This window comes from Lycorma delicatula, chromosome 3 (assembly GCF_047948215.1).
Source record: "Lycorma delicatula isolate Av1 chromosome 3, ASM4794821v1, whole genome shotgun sequence".
Lineage (NCBI taxonomy): Eukaryota > Metazoa > Arthropoda > Insecta > Hemiptera > Fulgoridae > Lycorma > Lycorma delicatula.
In genome coordinates, this window is record NC_134457.1 from 25,570,404 (window position 1) to 25,592,194 (window position 21,791).

The following is a 21,791-nucleotide window of genomic DNA, read 5'->3' on the forward strand; positions in this document are numbered from 1 at the left end:
AAAAATAGTAAGTCATTAATTATTACTTTTTTTTTTTTTACATTTTAATCTGCACAATTATTTATTAGCTCTATACCTCTGTGTTGACAGACGGACTGTACAAAACTGAACAATTGAACTGGCTGATAAAATGGTTTTAATCACCATCTTTATCGGGAACATAAAATATTGGATTTCTTTATAGATTTTATCCAAATTAGGATGCTCAGTTTTAATAATAAATTGGATCTATCCAATAAATCATTATTTATCATTAATGCTCTCTCATGATCTTTCATATTTAAATTTTTTAAATCACAGCAACTTCTAACTGGAAAACATGATGACTTCTTGTGATAAAAGACAACAATACCAAAACCCTTTAGCATTAAATTTTTTCTTAATTACTAATAAAAGCCTAATTATTTGTGAAAAATGCAGTTATTTGAGAATTTTTAATTTAAAAATTAAATTTTGTATTAGACTAATTTCTTTACCAGGTGTGTAAATATAAAACCGTAATTTGCCCATAGATGGCCCTAGCTATCAATTTAGTTACTGTCAAACCGAATCAATGAAGCCATTTTCTTTCTTTGACAGCTGACAAAGATTTTCAATTCACAACAATACAACTTTCATATAACAACATAGTTTTAATTAGCGTTGAACATGTCGAGTTTTGTACCTACAAACTACGATTTGTAGACAGCATTGATTTTCTGTGATCATTTAAAGAAAACTGCTGCAGAATCGCATCGAATGCTTGTTGAAGCTTATGGCTCTTGGTAAACCCAGTGCTGTGAGCGATTTAAAAAATTCAAAAGTGGCAATTTTGACATGAGAAATGAAGAACGTAGAAGACTACCGAAAAAGTACGAAAACTGTGAATTGCAAGCATTATTTGACGAAGATGATGCTCAAACATAACAACCATGGATCAATTAAATGTAACATGAGAAACCGTCTCCATACATTTGAGAGCCATGGGAAAGATTCAGAAGATGGGAAAATGGGTTCCACATGAACTGAATGAAAGATAGCAAGAAAACCAAAAAACCACTTGCAAAGTGCTGCTTGCCAGGTACAAAAACAAGTCATCTTCTTCGAATTATGACAGGTGATGAAAAGTGGTTATATTTTGAGAATCCTAAGTGTAAAAGATCATGGGTAACTCCAAGCGAACCATCGACAGATTTCAAGGCCAAATCGCTATGGAAAGAAGACAATGCACTGTGTTTGGTGGGATCAGAAGGGTGTGATCTATTATGAGCTGCTAAAACCTAGCAAAACCATTAATACTGAATGCTACCGACAACAAATGATCGATCTGCATCAAGCATTGCGAGAAAAACAACCAGAATATCAAAAAAACACAAAGTGATTTTGCTTCATGATAATGAAGCAAAATCACTTTATGATGGTGCATTATCATGCACCATCGCACACAGCAAAATCGGTCAAGGAAATGATTGAGGCGTTCAGTTGGGAAATACTTTGCATGTGGCTTACTCACCAGACTTGACTCCATCTGAATAATATTTATTTGCATCGATGGGACATGCATTTGCTGAGCAGCGCTTCACTTCTTATGAAAATGTACAAAAATGGCTAAACAACTGGTTTGCCTTGAAAGAGCAACAGTTTTACTGGTGTGGCATTCATAAATTGTCAGAAAGATGGGAAAAATATATAGCTAGCAATGGACAATATTTCAAATAAAATATTTTTTATCATTTTTATACAATAAACGTGTATTTTCATTTAAATTATGATTTTAGGATCTAAATTAATCATTACAATTGAAATTATTTATCAGAAACACCTTTCACCCAAATTATGTCCCTTGTAAGATACACAGTACCAGCACCCAAAATCATTTACTTTGCACTATATATGTGTAATATACATTATTTAAATTTAGTTAAGGATAAGACTAGATTTGCTTAACGTTAAGTTAGGTTAAGTTGAGCAGAAGTCTTCAATTGTGACTTCATCAGATAAATGATGGATAAGTTTCTGTGAAAATTATAAATTACTTACCCTAACTAAAGTCAATTAAATCTCACTTAAACTGAGTTAATTCTGTAAATAAGGTATACTGCACATTTAACAAAAACCACACCGCAAGCTTAATTTAACTTGATTTATTCTTAAGTGAATCTAATCTCATTCTTAACTTAATTTATCAGAAACAAAATTATTTAGTCCAAAAATAAAGTATAATACACTTGTGCAGTGCTTAATTATGAATTTTTTATTGAGGGTACTGTGTAAATTACAAGGGACCTTACTTGGTTGAATGGTGTTTTGACGAATAGTTTCAATTGCGACAAATAACTTAGGTTTTAAATATGGTAACTCCAAACCTCATCAAAATCATTCTATATAAAATTACCACTTACTAACTTTAAATACCTAAGTAGGGTAGTAATATAACATTAAATGAAAAATGTATAGTTGACAGAACAAATGCTAGAATAGCAATTGCAATAAAAATATTTTACAAGTACATTTGTCAACAAGGAATGCTGCTGTGATGCGTAGGTATATGCACACTCAAAATACTTTATCTTTTTTTGAGATGTGTTGCTAAAAAAGAGTACAGAATACAACATGAATGGATATGGTAAAGAGTGTATAGGTAATGGGTGAAAATAGAAATTTAATTCTTTTAAAGGACTGGCTACTACAGTTTGAGAGAACCGAGCAAAATGAAAAGCCACGATAGTAATTTATGAATTATAGCAGAGAAGTTAAAAAATATGAGACATACCAACTTTGGTTTGAAAGAAACCACAGTTATTTCTAACTACTTCTATAACTAACTGTAACTGCTTCTGGTCAAGGAGAACACTCCTTATACAGTATGAATATATAATATTATAAACAAATTTTAATTAATCTGAACTAAGCTAATGTAATGAGTTACTTATTCCTCACAGACAATTTTTTTTCTATGCAAATAAATTGCTAATGGCAATAACCTCACATAATTATAAGATTGCACAAACAAATTATCATTTCATGATTTACACATGACTAGCTTCTTCATAATTACACCTTAAAAGAGGTAGAAATAGGCAACTGAATATAGTACTACTCACACAGTTACTGCAGAATATATCACAGAGAATTCTGTCTGTTATAAGAGTAAAATAACTCTAAAAATCTTGTTGTAAAAATTAGCGAATTAACTCAGGATTTTCAGCAAAATATTTTAGTCATGTATTATCAAATACCATCATATTCCTAAACAAAACATTATAATACTTAAACAAAACATTATAATACTAAAACAAAATTACAAGGAAATCGTGGTAGGTTAATCTAACCTACTAGAATGTCGCTAAAACAAACGAACAGCTAATTAGACAACATATAAATTAAATAGGTAATTTTTAAATCATGCATACCTGTGTGCAAACAGAGAATGATTCCCTTTTCCATAAATATGTAACGAAGGGACAAAACCTTTCTCTAAAGGATGCAACTGTTGTTTACAAACACTATAAACACAAAACGTATTAACGTTAGTAGTCTTACAGTATTCATGGAGCTTAAAAAGATGTTTAACAGTGACATCATTCAATTTCGGTAATGTTACGCGTATAAACATAGTGATTATGTTCTTTAGATCTAATCACAATATATAAATCGTAACTAATACAAAAAACAAAAGGAATAAAAGATCGTCAAATTAAACTCAATGATTGTTTTTCAACAAAATTAGATAAAAAAGTAATTAACAAAGTTAAATGGCAATGAATATCAAGTAAGTTACTAACAAACTCTAAAAAAACCAATAGTTTTGGTAAGTTAATACTACCACCCGTTATCATATGCACACGCTATTTAGAGTTAGTTGACAAAAATACATCAAAATAATACTGCACAAATAAACTGGCCACCATCAACAACTCGAAGTTAACAAAAACAGAGCAGGCTTGGACATAAACAAACAATCGTGTTATATTCCCCTTCCCTAGAAAAAAATTGTCACAACTGATAAATATTAAACACACAATCCCATCTCAACATAATTTGACCACTCTATACTACATTTTCACCACACTCCCCTCCAATAGTCCCCACCAAAAGTTCCCATGCAAACAGTTTCACTTAGTTCCTAATGAATCGGATTTATGAACTAAAGTAATGGTCATACTATAAAATACTTGGTCTACGCATGCGCGGCCGTTTTGAAGAAAACATGATCCCTTGCACGTAGTCAACTTCTCGTGCAGATTTTGTGCTGCTCGTTCCAGAGAAATTATGGTAAAGCAATTCACATGTTGTAGCATGAATGATCACGCCGCGTCGTCTAGTCAAATACAAAATTGTACAACAAGTGTATATTGATGATTACTTTCAGTCTATTATACAGTTCCCATCTTTTCTATTATATTAATTTTCATTTTTTTTTTCTTTTTCCGTGCAATTAAAGTGTACCATCAAACACTAAAACGGTTACCATTTCGGATTGTTTGCAATAGATAACAAACAAAAACATTTACAGAAAAAATATTTAAACAAGATTACTTTCGACTTTTCTTAATTAACTTATACCAATCACGGCTTAATTACAATTATCACGATATATTTGTTCTAGAACATCTTTTCAGAACTATAATGCAGTTTCTTGCTCAATAGTAATTTCAGTTATGCTGAAAATTTTCCCAAGTTCCTTGGTATTTTCTAAGAGTTTGCTAATAACATCTTCAAAAGCAATTAACCCATATTTTTCAATATCATACATCGGCAGGAAATTTTCATCTATCATAAACCCTCCTACCTACATCTGGCCCAACAAATATACCTTCTTTCAGGATAGCTTCTGAAAGGTGAGGGAATTTCAGTTTTCTTCTTTTTTTTTTTATGTGGCCTTAACATACTTTTTCATGAGATCCAGTTTTATGTAGAGAGGCAGTAGAAGTATCTTTTTTGAGACAACAAAACTTTCAAAATATTCTTGCTTTCTGCCTCAATATTCATGCAGGCCAGTGTTTTTTTATCCATGTTGACATCTTGCTCAGCTGTCCCAATCACATAAGAAGCATGTATAATAAGTATATCCACTCTGCTGACCACAGAACATAATCAGTATTTTAGGGTCAACACAAACCATTCAGTTATATTCTTTATATTTAATAAAGGTAAAGGTTTATAATTGTATAAAGCTATTAACCAGTTCTAAATAAAAATAACTTTTTTAGGTGTACTGAGTGACTAATAGGTGCAGAGACATACTAATCCCACTTTTCAGAATGAGAGCTTTTAGAAGAGTTAGTAAAAAGTGTCTCCATTCATCTACATTGGACTCAATGCCAAACATGTATATCAAACCAGCAATATTGTTGGAGTATATCAAATCACAATCGTATGAAAAGAATGGAGTTAAGTCCTCTTCTTTCATTGTAAACAAATAAATAGACATTCCAGGTGCCAGAAGATTCTTTTCTTTTAATTTGTAGAATCCTAGAATAATCATAAATTTCTTACTAGATCATTTAGTTTGGATTGGCTGAATGAGGGAGTATGTTTATTATCTTTACCACATTGAAATTCCTGATTATTATCTCGTTCATCAGTATTTGTATCAGAAAGTTCTTCTAATATTTCAGCAGAAAGATGCATTGGGATGTCTGAACTGTGTGGAACAGGTTATATTACTGATAAAAGGTTTAGATATAAACATTTTTTTATTTCTGGATATAAGTATTCTTATTTTTGGAAATTGTAGCTTTGAACACTGCAAGAGCAAAAATAACAGCAATAGAAGTGACTTTTTGGCTCTTTCCAAATCATTGAGACTCCAGATTTTAAAGTTTTTTTATTTTATTTTCAATCATTTTCTCAGCTCCTTCACACAAACCTTATGAGGAGCGCATGATTTATCTTTATCTCCCACCTTTAATTCAAAGTATACGATAAACTTTCCTAATAAAAGCTATAATGTTTCTTTGATGGATTTTTATACCAAACTGACCACAAATGTAACAAATGTTTGGACGGACTCATTTTATTACAACAGATTTCTAAACACATAACAATTAGATTCACTATCAAAAAAGTGGTTGGAATATGAAAAAAACAAATATTGACATAAGCTTCTAGATTTTATTTTCACTTGTAAAACTATTTAGTTTAAAAAAAATAGCCACTGCCTGCATTACTATATGCAAGATTTAAATACTGACAGTTTTATGACAATTCTTAATCTTGCAGATTCTAAGAAGACATATATAAAGGGGAATTACAATGATAGATATTGATCAGTTTTTAAAATAAGTTAATTTATTTATTATAACTTGAAAGGATCTTGCAATAATGAAAACATAATTGAAATGTACATCTATGTATACATATAGACACATGTATAACATAAATGCACATGTGTTGTGAAAAACTTACTTCATGAAAAACTGTGATATGACATTTTTAGTATTACTTTTTAAACCAGCACTAATATACAATAAACAAAAATAATCCAACAAAAAATTGTTTCATTGCAAGCCTGTGTAATTAACAAACATTAACTTATAAAACATACAGAACTGTAGATTACTTCATATATATAACCTATGTATCTGTATTAACAGATGAATTAATAATCTGAAGTAAAGCTAAGAATAAGTTAAATAGTTGTCAAAGATCATCACTTGTTATTAAGGCAATCAACACAACCCCTTCCCCTACACACCCACTCAAAACTCATTTGATTTATTTAGTTTTGTGTTAACTAGTGAACTTTTTATTTATGTATTCAGAATATAATTTCCCTCAATTATATTTAAAAAAATTGTTAACATTATTTAGATGAATAACATAGCAGTATGTTTGGTTGACGTATATATTCTAATATAATGGATTTATTTTGAAAAATATAGATTTGTGAAGTTGTGAAAGAAACAATCTGTTATTTCTTGTTAGCCTGTGTTATACTTTTGTGTGTATATATATATATATTGTATATATATATATATATATATATATATATATATATTGTTTTTATGTATAAACAAAGGTAACCAAAATCCAAATACTAATCAAATCAAAATATTTTTATGGCAAATAAAACTCAATTTACCATGAGTTATTGACATGATTCTCTTTGTTTTTGTCCAGAAATAAATCTGATAACTTTCTTTTAAAAAAAATAATCTTATTACTTTTATTGAACCATACAAAAAAGTATACCATACCTCAAATTTACATTCCTCAAGTATACATTCTCAAATTTTACAAAATTTAACCTGCAAAAATTTCTTTTTGCAACTGTTTTAAAGAAATCTAAACACAAAAATAACTGATTTCTTTAATAGTCATAAACGTGGTCTTTCCAAGGCATTCTGCTGACTTTCATAACACCAAGAAATTTACACTTCATGCTTCAGGTTAAAGAACCACACTATCTATTTAAAGAGTAGATTATTACTAACATTTATTAAACAGTATCATATGTATTTAAAACCATAAAATGTTGAAATTAAAAACTAAATTTTATCAAAAATAAATGAATTACCATTTAAATCAGTAGCACCTGTACCTGAAGGTAATTTCAAGAGTGACTGAAAATATTTTGAATTAAGATGCTAACATCTTGCACAAACTTTCTTTCTATGATATTATTATACATAGGTTGCTAATGTTATATGTCATTACTTGGCTCTAAAGGTTCATCAGCTGCTACCATTTACTCAACAAAATACCAGGTTTGTAAGAATTTGATGCTATTTTCATGAGTTCAGTGAGAGTTTTCATTTGAAAAAAGACATCCTAGTTTTTGTGTACATGAGCATACAAACTCAAATGAAAACATAAGAGACAGATTTATTCTGTAATTTGGTAAGGAAGCTCCATCAGTAGTAATGTTCCAAAAGTAGGAAAAAACCTTTTCACCAGGTCAGTCCTTATTGGAAATGATCTGAACATCTTTCCAATTGACTGAATAGTTCTGATATTGTTGAGGAGATCTGTTTACAACCACCTTTTGGTGTTTTCCTAATGTGGTTTAATGGAAACAGTTTTCTTTGATGAATGTGCCAATTACCTAAGTAATAGAGCTCGAAACATGTATTATTGGTATAAAGAAGATCCCTGGAGGAAAGCACAGACCACAACCACATGTAATGATTGGGAAGAAACAACTGGAATGCAACTTAAAGGACCATACATTTTGAAGGAAATATTAGCAGGATTTCATACCTTAGCATTCTTAAAAATTACTTTATTTCTCAGCTTTGATGGATTGGTATGGAATTAACTGCTATTTTACAGCAAGATGGATCTCCAGATCATTATGCTCAGTAGGTAAAGAATGGTTTTAATTGAGCATTTTGAAGAGCAATGGATTGGTAGGGGCTCCAACAATCAGTGATTGCTTGGAAGTTCAGACTTAACAACCTGTGATAACGCCTTTTGTAGCATAGCAGAGAAAAAATTTCCCATTTGCGACTAAGGAATGTTGATGAACTGAAAACTGTTGTCAGAGATTGTCTTTATCCTACTACATAAAAAGAGTATGTGTAAATTCACTTGGTGCCTGATAAACCTGTGTGATGACAATGGAGGAGTACATACAGATTAATTTAAAGTAAGTTTTATGTGTAAAAATATTTAATAAATTGTAACAATTCATGTTTATTTCTTGTTTTGAAAAGCTTTATAGCTATGGTGTACATAACATCTGGTTAGGTTTATCAGTTTTAGTAGTTTGTAGTTTTAAATAACATTTATCACCAACCATCATGGATAAAGATATAGCAAAAAATTCAGGCTTCTTGTGAGGATGCAAAACTACAGTGACTTTTCTTTATAAAACTTCAGACGAGTATGTTATCTCTGAGGGACCAACAGTATCATCTGAAATATCCAAAAATGTTTTTGCCTTTTTTAATATGGTACACTTAAAAACCTTCCTTCTTTTAATTAGAGAAGATAAAAAATTAAGCAATAAAATAAATGTGTTATTTTGAATTCTGTATAAGAACAAATAAAGTAACACCTTTAGCAGAATGAAAATATTTATTTTTCTTCTGGCTTTTCATTAAGATTTAGCTGATCATGTGAATTTTTTATGGTATAATCAAAATGAATATAATTTTATCTGAAGCTGTTATTTTTATCTTTACAAGTAATTTTTATAATTTTAAAATGATATAAATCACGTGTCATCAAATAATTATTTTTAAATACAGATTTATTAAACATTTTTACATTATATTAATTAAATTATAGTGCTATCAGTATGAAAAACCTTAAACTGTTAGATAAGATTTCAAGAATACTCATTCTATGATTATTTTTTAACAAAGTAGTTATGAAAACAAATGGATAGGATGTGTGTGTTTGCAATATGTCCCATGAAGAGGTAGATGCTTTTGATTTAATATCACTTGCCCACCGAATCTATTTTACAGACCTTTAAACAAATGGTTCTAAAAATGTTTTACAGAACATAGAAAAAATGAATGTATAGAAACAATTTGGTTGCTTTCAAATAAAAACATCAATTTCAGATAAACTACATTTTTTATTCATTACAAAGCAGCTGGTAAAAATAAATAAAAACAGATGATGTGTTGTTAAACAGATGTTCAGATTGAATAAAACAAGTTAATAATAATTAGTCACAACCATTTCTATTACCTAACTCTTTTTAATTATTCTAATTATCATCTGTTTTTAATCATTTAAAAACTATTTTGTAATGAATAAAAAATGTGGTTTATCTGAAATTGATGTTTTTATTTGAAAGCCACCATTTTATTTCTATGAATCCTAGAAGGTTGAAATTTTTACAGAACATTTTTAGAACCTTCATTAAAAGATCTGTAAAGTTTCAATAGAATCAGTGGAGCGAATGAAATTAAATCAAAAACGTATAGCTCTTCATTGGCCACACACACATTACATATATATATATATATATATATACTCTTCATTTATTCCTTTCCTGTAAAAAAGTTATGTTGTTATTACATACACCATAACATCATAGTTAGTGAATGTTTATAAAAAAAATTGGTAACTTCAATACTTTATTAATTTAACTGTGATGCCATGTTTGACATTGTGACTGCAACTTTTCATTCACAAACTGGACTACATTCTGTGTAGCTATTGATTTCAGTAAAACAATACTGAACTAACTATCACTAACTATGAAGAAAATTCCTGTTGGATGATCCCACTGCTGGTTTCTCTTTTATTTTTTCATAACAAAAATCTAATCTTGCACTTGTACTTCACAAAAGCCATGGTGGTATTTTTCTTGTAGAAATTCCTAATGTATTCGGCAAAGCAATTTCATGTTCTGTTGCTAACTCATGATACTGAATTGCAGCAGATCTGGAACAGGTGTTCATATAAAGCAGCCAGAGATTTATTATTAAAAGTTTTATTGTTCATGTGGTTAGGAAAGATCCATATATTTGCAGCATATCTTAATACAACTCTCTTCTATAATGTAATGGCTTATACTGACTTCAAACATTAAATTAGTCATCGGACTTTTACAGAAACCACCTGTGACATACCTAATTCTATTGTTATGTGTAATGCCTAACTTTCTTAGATGCAACTTTGTAGCTGATGAATATGCAATACATCTTTAATTAGGCTTTGATTGAACCAATGCTTTATATAATTGCAGTAATGTCTATCTTTTTCTGGACCCCAATTGATGTTTGACAAACATTTAATAATGTTTAGGGCTTTCTTACATCTAACACTTCCTCTATGAATCATGAGACCTTGCCAATGGTGAGGGGGCTTGAGTACTTAGTGATACAGAGTAGGTGGACCAAAAGTGCAATCATATTGGAGAGGTATCTGTTGAGAGCCAGACTAAGGAATGATTCCTTAAAGAGGGCAGTAGTCCTTTCTGTAATTGTTAAGGGCATAGGTCAGGAGGACTTAAATGGCCATAAACTAGTCCCCCATTCAGATCTCAGGGTAAGGATTATTAAGGAAGTTATAATACTACTAAGTATTTTTTTATTTTTTGGGGTCACCAGAAAATTAAAAAATAACATTCTACAAGTCAGAATGTGGAATGTTAGAGTCTAAAAAATGATGGTAGGTTAGAAAATTTAAAGAGGGAAATGGATAGGTTAAATGTAGATATAGCAGGAATTGGCAAGGTTTGATGGGAAGAGGAAAATGACTTTTGGGAAGGTGATTTTAGAATAATTAACTCATTGTCAAATAAAGGGTAGGCTCCAGCCTACCCTTTATTTGACCTACTCCTGTAGGTTTCATAATGAAGAAGACAGGGAAGAGAGTAGAGTATATCTACATGTCTACAACTGCCCATGATGAAGATGAGGTAGAGTGTGTTTACGAAGAAATTGACGAAGCAATTAAACACATAAAAGGAGATGAAAATTTAATAATAGTTGGAGATTGGAATGCAAGCATTGGAAAAGGCAAGGAAGGAAATATAGTGGGTGAATACAAGCTGGGCAAAAGGAATGAAAGAGGGGACCAACTTATAGTGTATTGCACAAAGTATAAGTTAGTAATTGCCAACACCCAGATTAAAAATCATAATAAAAGAATATACACATGGAAAAAGTCTGGTAATACTGCAAGGTATCAAACAGATTATATCATGGTTAAACAAAGATTTAGAAATCAACCCATTGACTGCAAAACATATCCTGCAGCAATATTGATAGCAACCATAATTTAGTGATAATGAAATGTAGACTGCGATTTAAAAACCTGATGAAAAGATGTCAGATGAATCGGTGGAATTTAGAGAAGATTGAGGAAGAAAGGTAAAGAAGATTTTTGGGGAGGACATCACAAAAGGTCTGAATAGAAACAAGGTAGAAAATATAGAAGAAGAATGGGAAAATGTTAAAAAGGAAATTCTTAAATCAGCAGAAGTAAATCAATAATAATTATAAACAGATTTGCAATTTATATATACATTCTTATTTTGCAGGAAATTTTCACAAATTGTGAAAGTAGTGGAAATATATTAAAATATTTAAATTCTAATTCTGATTTTTTCTTTCATTATATGAAAGAAAAAAAGTCTGGAAAAAAAATTATTCATTGTTAGTAGAATTGGGTGAAACTTACCCAACTCCAGTTAGAGTCGGGTCATCAACTCTTTTATTACGTTCAAATGCTATTCGAAGAGAAAACACAGCGATCTACTGGTCACAACCAGCTTTCAGAAGAATGAATTTCTTTACTCTTTCAATTTAACCATACTAATTGGTTGCAACCTGGCTGCAACCAATTATTTTCAGAAGAACGAATTTCTTTACTCTTCCAATCTAACCATACTAAAAAAAAATATATGAAGATACTTTATTACCACTTCTTGTGGAAGTGGTAATAGAGTATTTTTCAAATACTCGTAATAAAAGATATGAAAATAGGTCAAAATCATATGGGTTTGATTTCCTGATGGATTTTGAAATGCCAAATTATTATATATTTAAAAATTTAGAACCGAATGTAATAAAAAGTCCAGCGACCGGTAATAACATTGAACGACCAGTATTTTTCGCGTTGAAATGCAGTCTTTCAATGTTATACGATAGAAAAAAAAAGGACTGCAATATATACTATCAAATTTATAAATCCAAAACTCCCATACCTTTCTTGCATTATAAAGTTTTAAGAATTCAAAAATGTGAAAACGAAAAACACAGTCATAAAAAAAGTTATAATAACAATATTATTAACAAATATCAAAACCGCAGGAACACAAAGAAAGAAAGATTTGGCGGCAAAAAATGTCCATCATATATGCCGCCGAATTTCCCGCTTTCTTCATAGTTTATAAAATCCTTAAGATTTTACCTTCCAGTCCATCCTGTATAAGCCATCTACATTCCAGTATAAGTCAGCCAGTATAAGCTAGTCTACATTACAAGCCAGCCAGTATATGCCAGTCCAGTCCATTCCAATCCACCAGCCAGTCCAGTCCACAGGCCAGTCCAACCAGTCCACAGGCCAGTCCAACCAGTCCACAGGCCAGTCCAATCCAGTCCACAAGCCAGTCCAATCCAGTCCACAAGCCAGTCCAACCAGTCCATAGGCCAGTCCAGTCCACAGGCCAGTCCAACCAGTCCACCCCGGAGGAGGAGAAACTGTGAGATATGAGTTTTAGTCGGTAGGGTGCGGGTACACATAGGCTCTTAATAATATTTAGCTGAACTTGTGCGAGTCCGACACTCCCCCATTTATGGGGGGTGCGTAAATGGCATTTCTCAGACTCATCTATAACAAAAAAAAAAAGTAGTAGTAAATTTGTAGTAATAGAGAAGATGTGCTTGTTTTTTTCTCTCTGTTATCGTTTTTAATTGTAATGTTATTAAAAAGTCCTTGTGGAGTGTTTGTTCATACTATAATTTTGGGTTTTTCGGTTTCGTGCGTGTGCGTGGAATGATTTTATTTTTTTTGTTGTGTACTTCTTGAATATTATTCTAGAAAAATTAAACATTGTACATGTAGAGTTAATTTATTTAGTTTATCTATTTGAGATATCTCCCTCTATGAATCATGATACCTTGCCGATGGTGAGAAGGCTTGACTGTTTAGTAATACAGAATAGCTGGACCAAAGATGCAACCATATTGGAGAAGTATCTGTTGAGAGCCAGACTAAGGAATGATTCCTGAAAGAGAGCAGCAGCTCTTTCAGTAGTTGTTAAGGGCATAGGTCTCGACTTAAATGGCCATATCAACGTCACTCAATCTTCTGAGTACTGAGCAGCTGAAAGCAATGGAAAACTACACCTGCTTTTTTTCCAAGAAAATGTAACTCTCTGCATTTTCATAGCAAAGATGGAGGCGCCTAACTTGGTAAAATATTACGGAAGTAAACTAGTTTCCTGTTTGGATCTCGCTGTGGGTACTACTAAGGAGGAGATCACCAGAAAATTAAAAAATAACATTGTACAAGTCGGAGCATAGAATGTTAGAAGTCTAAAAAAGGTTGGCAGATTAGAAAATTGAAAGAGGGAAGTGGATAGATTAAATATAGACGTAGTAGGAATTAGTGAGGTTTGGTGTGTACTGGATAACATTCTACACTCTTTGATCAGATGATTTTAGAATAAACAAAGATTCAAATAAAGGGCAGGCAGGAATAGGTTTTGTAATGAAAAAGAAGATGGAGAAGAGAGTATTCAATATGCATAGTGACAAAATCATTGTAATAAGGATAAAATCAAAACCTAAGCCGAACACGATTATAGGCCTACGAGTGCCCATGATGATGATGAGGTAGAGTGTAATACGAAGAAATTGATGAAGCAATTAAATGCATAAAAGGAGATGAAAATTTAATAATAGTTGAAGATTGGAATGCAAGCATTGGAAAAGGCAAGGAACGAAATAAGGAGTAATAATGAGAAATAAATGAGTAAAAAAGATAAGGCAGAAAATGTAGAAGAATGGGAGAATGTTAAAAAGTAAATACTTAAATCAGCAGAAGCGAACTTAGGCAGAACAAAGAGAACTAGTAGAAAACCTTGGGTAACAAAGGATATATTGCAGCTGATGGATGAACGTAGAAAGTGTAAGAATGCTAGTGATGATAAAAGTAAAAGGAACTATTGACAATTAATAAATACTATAAACAGGAAATGCAAACTAGCGAAAGAAGAGTGGATTAAAGAAAAGTGTTGAGAAGTGGAAAGAGAAATGATCATCGGTAACATAGACAGAGCAAACAGGAAAGTTAAGGGGAGAATTTTGTGGTATATAAATTAAGTCTAATAATGTATTAAATGAAGATGGTACACCAATTTATAATGTGAAAGAAAAGATCGATAGGTGGGTGAAGTATATTGAAGAATTGTATGGAGGAAATGAATTAGAAACTGGTATAGGGGAAGAAGGGGAAGTCGAAGAGGATGAAAAGGGAAATACAACACTGAGATCTGAATTTAATAGAACATTAAGGGGTTTGAATGACAGAATGGCTCTTGGGATAGACGGGATACCTGCAGCACAGGGCAGGTCAGGAAGCGATAGATAAATTATACAAACTGATGTGTAATATTTACGAAAAAGGAGAAGTTCCATCAAACTTCAAAAAGAGTGTGATTGTCATGATACCAAAGAAAGGAGGAGCAGATAAATGTGAAGAATGCAGAACAATTAACGTAACCATTCACTCTTCAAAAATCTTAATTAGAATTCTATACAGAAGAATTGAGTGGATAGTGGAAAAAGTGTTATGATAAGACCAATTTGGTTTCAGGAAAGTACTGGGGCAAGGGAAGCAATTTTAGTGCTCAGATTAATAGTAAAAGCAAGCTTAAGAAAAACAATTCAACATACATAGTATACTTAGAAAAGGCATTTGATAACATAGACTGGAATAAAATGTGTTTAGCATTTTAAAAAAATGTAGGTTTCAAGTATAGAGGTAGAAGAACAATTTCTAACATTTACAGGAACCAAACTGCAATAGTCATAATCGAAGAACATAATAAAGAAGCCGAAATAAAAAAGAGAGTCTGATGAGAATGTTCCTTATCCCTGTTACTTTATAATCTTTACAAAAAATTAGCAGTTAATGATGTTAAAGAAATTTAGACCCAGAGTAACAGGCAAGATGAAAAGATAAAGATGCTACAATTTGCTAATGATACAGAAATTCTAATTAAAGAGTAAAAAAGATTTAGAAGAAACAATGAATAATACGGATGAAGTTCTATACAAGAATTACCACATGAAAATGAACAAGAATAAAACAAAAGTAATGAAACATATTAGAAATAATAGACTGACTACTGAATATAAAAATAGGAAGAGAAAAGATTATGGAGGAATAAGAATTTTGTTATTTATGAAGTAGAATTACTAAAGATGGACGAAGCAGGAGCAATATAAAATGCTGAATAGCATAGACAAAATGAGCTTTCAGACAAAAATATAATTTGCTTACATGAAAAATTAATTTAAATATCAATCCGGAAACCATTTTTGAAAGTATATGTTTGGAGCATAGCTTTATGTAGAAGTGAAAATTGAACGATCAGAGTACATGAAAAGAAAAGATTGAAATGTGGTGCTACAGGAGAATGATAAAAATCAGATGGTTGGATAAAGTGACAAATGAAGAGGTGTTGCGGCAAATTTATGAAGAAAGAAGCATTTGGAAAAATATAGTTAAAAGAAAAGACAGACTTATAGGCCACTTACAAGGCATCCTGGAATAGTCGTTTTGATATTGGAGGGAAAGATTGTGTAGGCAGACAAAATTTGGAATATGTAAAACAAATTGTTAAGTATGTAGGATGTAGAGGTATTCCAAAATTAAACAATGGGCACAATAGGAAATCTTGTAGAGCTGCATCACACCAGTCAAATGATTGAAAACAAAAAAAAAATCTAACACTCAAATCTTGTATATATAGTCCCCAAGGGATTTATCTAATAATGGACCTAAAAAGCATCTATTATCTTATAACTGAATTGAATGGTCACTAATGGTCAAGACAGAACTACGGTGTGGAATTTTCTTCCTATTTTCAAGTATGCAAAGTATGTTTTCTTTGGTTAAAATTTAAATACGTTATTCTTTGCAACTTCATTGTGGGTGTTTATAACTCATTGAAATTTATACATTGTCATAATTGTATTGTTACTGACATATTCAACAAACCAATCGTCAACGTAATGCTTTTGCTGATTTCTCATGGAATGACTGATATCAGTTTCTTACTGGCGATCATAAACAAAGTACGCTCAACGGCGAGACTTGTAGTATGCCATTTCTAATATTTTTTTCTGACGATTGCTCATTATAAACCAATACTTGAAAAATATGGGTTTTTATGTAGTTGTCACGTAGTACAGGTAAATTGCTGCAAATGCTCCATTCATGTAATTGAAGTAGTATTCCATGATGCCAAGTCATATTAAAAGATGTCTGCAGATCATAGAAGATTCCAACTTAGTTCTTGGTGACGAAAATATTGTAAACAGTATCTTATAAATTCATTTGATCAGTAATCGAATGGTACTATCGAAATCTTGCTTGATGCGAGGATAAAAGGCCTTCTATTTCTAAAATCCAAACTAGCCGATTATTTATCATTTTGTCTAAGATTTGTCCATTAGCACACATCAAGGAAATAGGACAATAACTATAGGTTAGATTTTTATTTTTTTTTGGAATTGGAACAACATATTTGAATTGGAAGTTTTTTGTGCATTTGATTGCTTCTGTGATTCTTGCATTGTAAGTGTGACGTCTCGTTGTTCTGTTATGTATGTGCTGGTGATTGTCTTTTTCTGCTTTGATTCAGGGGGTGGCATTTTTGTGAAATTTGGGTTCTGACCAGAGATTTTTCCAGAAACTGGTTAGCTCTTGTTTGTCTGGTGGTTCTATTGCTGTTATTTGGTTGTTTGACATTGTTTTGTAGTAGAACTGTTTCTTACTACTTTGGAATAGATTGTCTGCTTTCTTTGTTTTATTGGATTCATTGTACCTACAGACCCTTGCAGCATAAATGGATAGTTTCTGTTTGAATGAGTCTTAGATTTCTGGAGTTGTTTGTTGTAGTGACTTGGATTTGAGGTTGTTCACAGCCTTTATAATGAGTTTTGAGGTATTGTCATTTGCGAATTGGTTGAGGTGCCTTAAGTCTTTTCTGATGTTATTGATTTTTTTTTCAATTCTTATTAGCTTAAGTTTTGTGCTCTTTCTTGGTCTTTGTGGTAGTGTTTGTTTGTTTAGTGTGAGGATTATCTCATTGTGAGTAATACAGAGCACAGGAATGCCCAGTGCTCCCATGGTTGGTGAAAAAATACATCAATAAAATTAATAAAAAGAGATTTATAGAGAAGCTCTCCTCAGGGGTGCTAACCCCCTGAGGACATCACCGCCATAGGGGCAACTAGCACTCAAACTGTTGTTGCTTCAACCATCCCTCTGATTGCTTCTGTATGCGACGCCTCCTCCATGTCTCTCAGGGGCCAAAGCATCAGAAGCGACCCTTTTACTGGTGGACACCAGTAATTGCGAGGTTGCACCGAGATTGTATTCAGCTGAGACAAGCGGCGTAATCAGCAAGGAATCGTATAGACGCGAATGCCAAGTCGGCTGAGCAAACAGAGGCGAAGAATCGGCTCTGTCGGACCATCAACGCAAGTAAGGCACACTACTAACAAGAACTGGTGGAGATCGTGGTACAGACCCTTGGGGGCTGGCTGGGTTATAAGATAGTGACCCGACGACTGGTGATCTCGCGGTCACCATCTCCACTAGACGAGGCTAAAGCGGAGCACGTCGTTAAGAGGTTGTTCCACTGTTGGCCCACTCGGTTCGTACAGAGCGGGACTTCGGTAACTTCCCGATCTTCTTGATTTTGTTGCTGGATGATTGCTGAAGACCAGGAAATCTCCTCCTGGTCCTGATGCTATACCGTGCGAGATCCTCAAGCTAGTGGAGGGCTGCAGGCCCCATCTGCTTCCAGACATGTACAATGCATGTCTGGAGAATGGGACTTTAACTGCTCTTTTTGCAAGGGAGCACCAGGAGGCCTACTAGAGGTGGTGAGCAGGCGAAGATTGGGAGACCATTGCCAGGGAGGAATGGACCCATAGATCCACATGGTCCTCTCCTGAAAAGAGACCTTTCCGCGAGATCAGAGGACAGTGGACTGCAAGGCTTATCTCTCTCATCAGATTATGGATAAAATAGCAGCATGGAGGTGAAATACTACGTGACCCAGTTTTTAATATATTTTGGGTACTTTCATGCTTAGCTCCATGTCGTAGGGAAAGCACTGTCCTTTGACTGCCTATGGGATGACACTGAGCACACCACTTTGCATGTGCTTGATGGGTGGAAGATCAAGGCACACTAGAGGTGGATCTCAGAGCAATGAGCTCTCACAATGTAGTTGCAGTGATGCTCCTGAAGAAGCATCATAAAAAGGGTGACCTAGATCACCCTGAGCCAATTGGAAATTAGGCGAGTGCCTTCTGAGACTAGAATTGGAGGACTTGGACTGATATAATGTGTAAAAGGTTAGTTGTAGTAGAAATGATGTAGTTCTAGCTGGTAATTTACACTCCGGGCCTAAATTGCATTTCCACCACAGACAGCTACATAAATACATATACTGACATATGTACAGAATTGTCAACATTTTCTATGAAAAAAAGATTATTGTGTTACTTTCAAAATTGCAAGAAAAATTAGATCTCAAGAATTTTGGCAAAACATAAATTTTTTCAATTTTTTTTGAGTGGATATATGCTTTTTACTTGAGAAAAGGAGAGATAATATTTTCAGCTAAAAATCATCTAAATCCTAGGAAAGGTAAGTTACTTTTATATACTAGACTATACTTTTAAATACTGGTTTTATAAACTACTTACTACTTTTTATATACATACTTTTAAAATTAATTTGAACCTCAGAACCTTCATCTTCAAAAATTAACTGATAAATAACTGATTTACAACTACAAGTTAACCACTAGACCAACCCAGTGAGCGGTGCATTTAATATTCAGTAATGTTGTGAAATACATAAAAAACAAAAGGATTTTTACATTATCACATTCAAACAGTGTGATATTTACAAACACACGAAGTTCAACAAAAATAACATATTAAACAAACTCAACATAGATAAATTATAATATTTTAATATAATAAACTGGTTTCCAATCCTTTTAACACTGCTAACTTGCTCTTACAGGTCTCTAATGGTAGAAAAAATGTCCAGCATTTTGAAAGTGACTTGTTTAATGTTCAATGGATATTATTGTTATTTTTAAGCCCAGTTAAACTTTTTTTATGGTAGTCATTTTGATTAATATTATTTATTTAGTTAAGGAAAGTTAATTTTATTCACTGATCAACATCACAAGATTAGGTTTATATTTTTATAATTATTTATACAGGTAGCCAATAATAATAATAATAAGTTTAAAAATTACCCATACTGTAGGTAACATATTAAATAAAATATTACAAAAAAAACATCAGACGTAAATACATTATATTGACATATGTACAGAATTGCAACATTTTCTGTAAAAAAAGATTGTGTTACTTTCAAAATAGCAAGAATAATGCATTAGATCTCACATGTATTAATTAACAAACTACATACTAATAAACAGGCAAACTAGTAGTATACAAATTAAACTTCATTGACTTCACAAAAATATTGTTGGGGGTTAACTGGATCCACAATTATCTTCAGGAACAAAAAATATACAAACATTACTCACTATTCAAATTAACATTTGCAAGTTACTACAGAAATAGGAAACTAATACATAGATATTAACTGCAATATGCAAATCTTACAACGTTAGGTATTGCTTCAGAGGATGAGATGAATGATCTGTAGGTTGTGTGAAAATGCCATGCCTGACTGGGATTAGAACCTACAACCTCTGGATGAAAGGTCAATATGCTACCACTCGTGCCAGAGGCCCAAAAATATACTATTTGACCGAATTGCATTTCACACTGCTTTCTTTTTCACTGAATGTAGCAATACATTCAGATTGCATTCAATAACTATTGAAGAGTAGCTTCATAATTACCTCCAGAAAAATATTCTGATAAATAATAACTAATTGTTTAGTTAGTTTTAATTGTGACTGAACCTTCCACTACCAGCTTGCTTATTGTCATAATCAAAGTGATAATTATGTAAATTGTCTTCAAAATATATGTTCTCTTCCTAGACAATACTATTATGATAGATAACAAAATATATATTATAATTAATACAAAAACTACTGTGGTTGGCCATACAAACGTTTGTGAAACAGAACAATTTGAAATAAATAAATGAGAAGTATTATTAGTTTGTCATGGAACCAATTTTACGAATTGAATACACGTAAAAAAACACTATTTGAATTTTCATCTGCTAGCACAATATATATTAATCAAATAAAAATCTTAAATTTTAATTGCTTTTATCAATCCACAATAACCGATAAATAAATATCAATTATAATATCTATTAATTAATTTATAAAACGTTATTAGGACTGAATATAAGTGATATATTCTAATTTATTGTAACTGCAAGTATTTTGTTTGAGTTTAGTTGTACTCAGTACGTTGTTGATCGTGGACATGGTAGATCGGCTAGGTGAGTTGGTTAAATGAAAAGTGCTTTCTTTATGTGAATATATATGAAATAATTAACTTAATTCTTAACTTTGTCGTTATACATGTCTGTAATATAAATTCGTCTTTATATTGTTGGCTGTTGATTAGTTTCAACATTGATAGGATTATTGTGTAAAGTTCTTGTAAGTCGGTTACTCTGGGTCGAGTGATGCAAAAGTAGGATGTTGGAAGAACGATGAATGACCTTAGTGAGAAAGGAATGAATCATTTACGTCATGCTAAGATTATTTGATTTCAATATTGTTTTAATTGTTACCTGTTTCTTTGTAATAAAGACAGATTTAAATGGTCTGACGTTGTACGGTTTTCGGTATTTAACACAATTATCTGATTACGTTACTTAATGTATATTTACATTGATAACAAGATAAAGATTTAAGTCTTCTAGCTGTTCTTCCTAGGAATTGCAGTTCCAATGTATTTGCCGGCGGTGTACATATATCTTATTATGAAGTTTGCTCTTTTTGCGTTCTTATCTTTGAGGTTATTCATCGGTTGTCGTTTCTGTATTCTCTTCAAGTCTTTATTGTCGCTGTCATTACATGTTATTGTGTGATTTACTCCTTAAAAACTATTTAGTGCTTAGTTCTTTTAATATTTTTCTTTGAAATCAACGAAAACCGTGTTATGGTGAGGTTCAAGTCTGCTCTTTCAAAA

The 21,791-nt window shown here is 32.0% G+C and overlaps 2 protein-coding genes across 9 annotated transcripts in view; one reads left to right on the plus strand and one right to left on the minus strand.

Moving 5' to 3' along the window:
* The window catches only part of LOC142321463 (farnesyl pyrophosphate synthase-like), a 64,185-nt gene extending 60,089 nt beyond the window's left edge, over nucleotides 1-4,096 (minus strand). The window contains exon 1 of the mRNA XM_075359565.1: nucleotides 3,393-4,096. Within this exon, the coding sequence (XP_075215680.1) occupies nucleotides 3,393-3,595 (203 nt within the window). The 5' untranslated portion in view covers nucleotides 3,596-4,096. The remainder of the gene's footprint in view (nucleotides 1-3,392) is intronic.
* Nucleotides 4,097-21,063: 16,967 nt separating this feature from the next.
* The window catches only part of rush (pleckstrin homology and FYVE domain containing family member rush hour), a 67,653-nt gene continuing 66,925 nt past the window's right edge, over nucleotides 21,064-21,791 (plus strand). For 7 of the 8 annotated variants that reach the window (XR_012755637.1, XR_012755638.1, XR_012755639.1 and 4 more), the window contains exon 1: nucleotides 21,064-21,093. Coding sequence is in view for 1 of the 8 variants with exons in the window: in XM_075359566.1 (XP_075215681.1) it covers nucleotides 21,078-21,093 (16 nt within the window). In the remaining 7 variants the exon portion in view is untranslated. Of the gene's footprint in view, nucleotides 21,094-21,594; nucleotides 21,765-21,791 lie in introns of those variants that run through there. The other variant, XR_012755640.1, reaches the window with a different exon arrangement.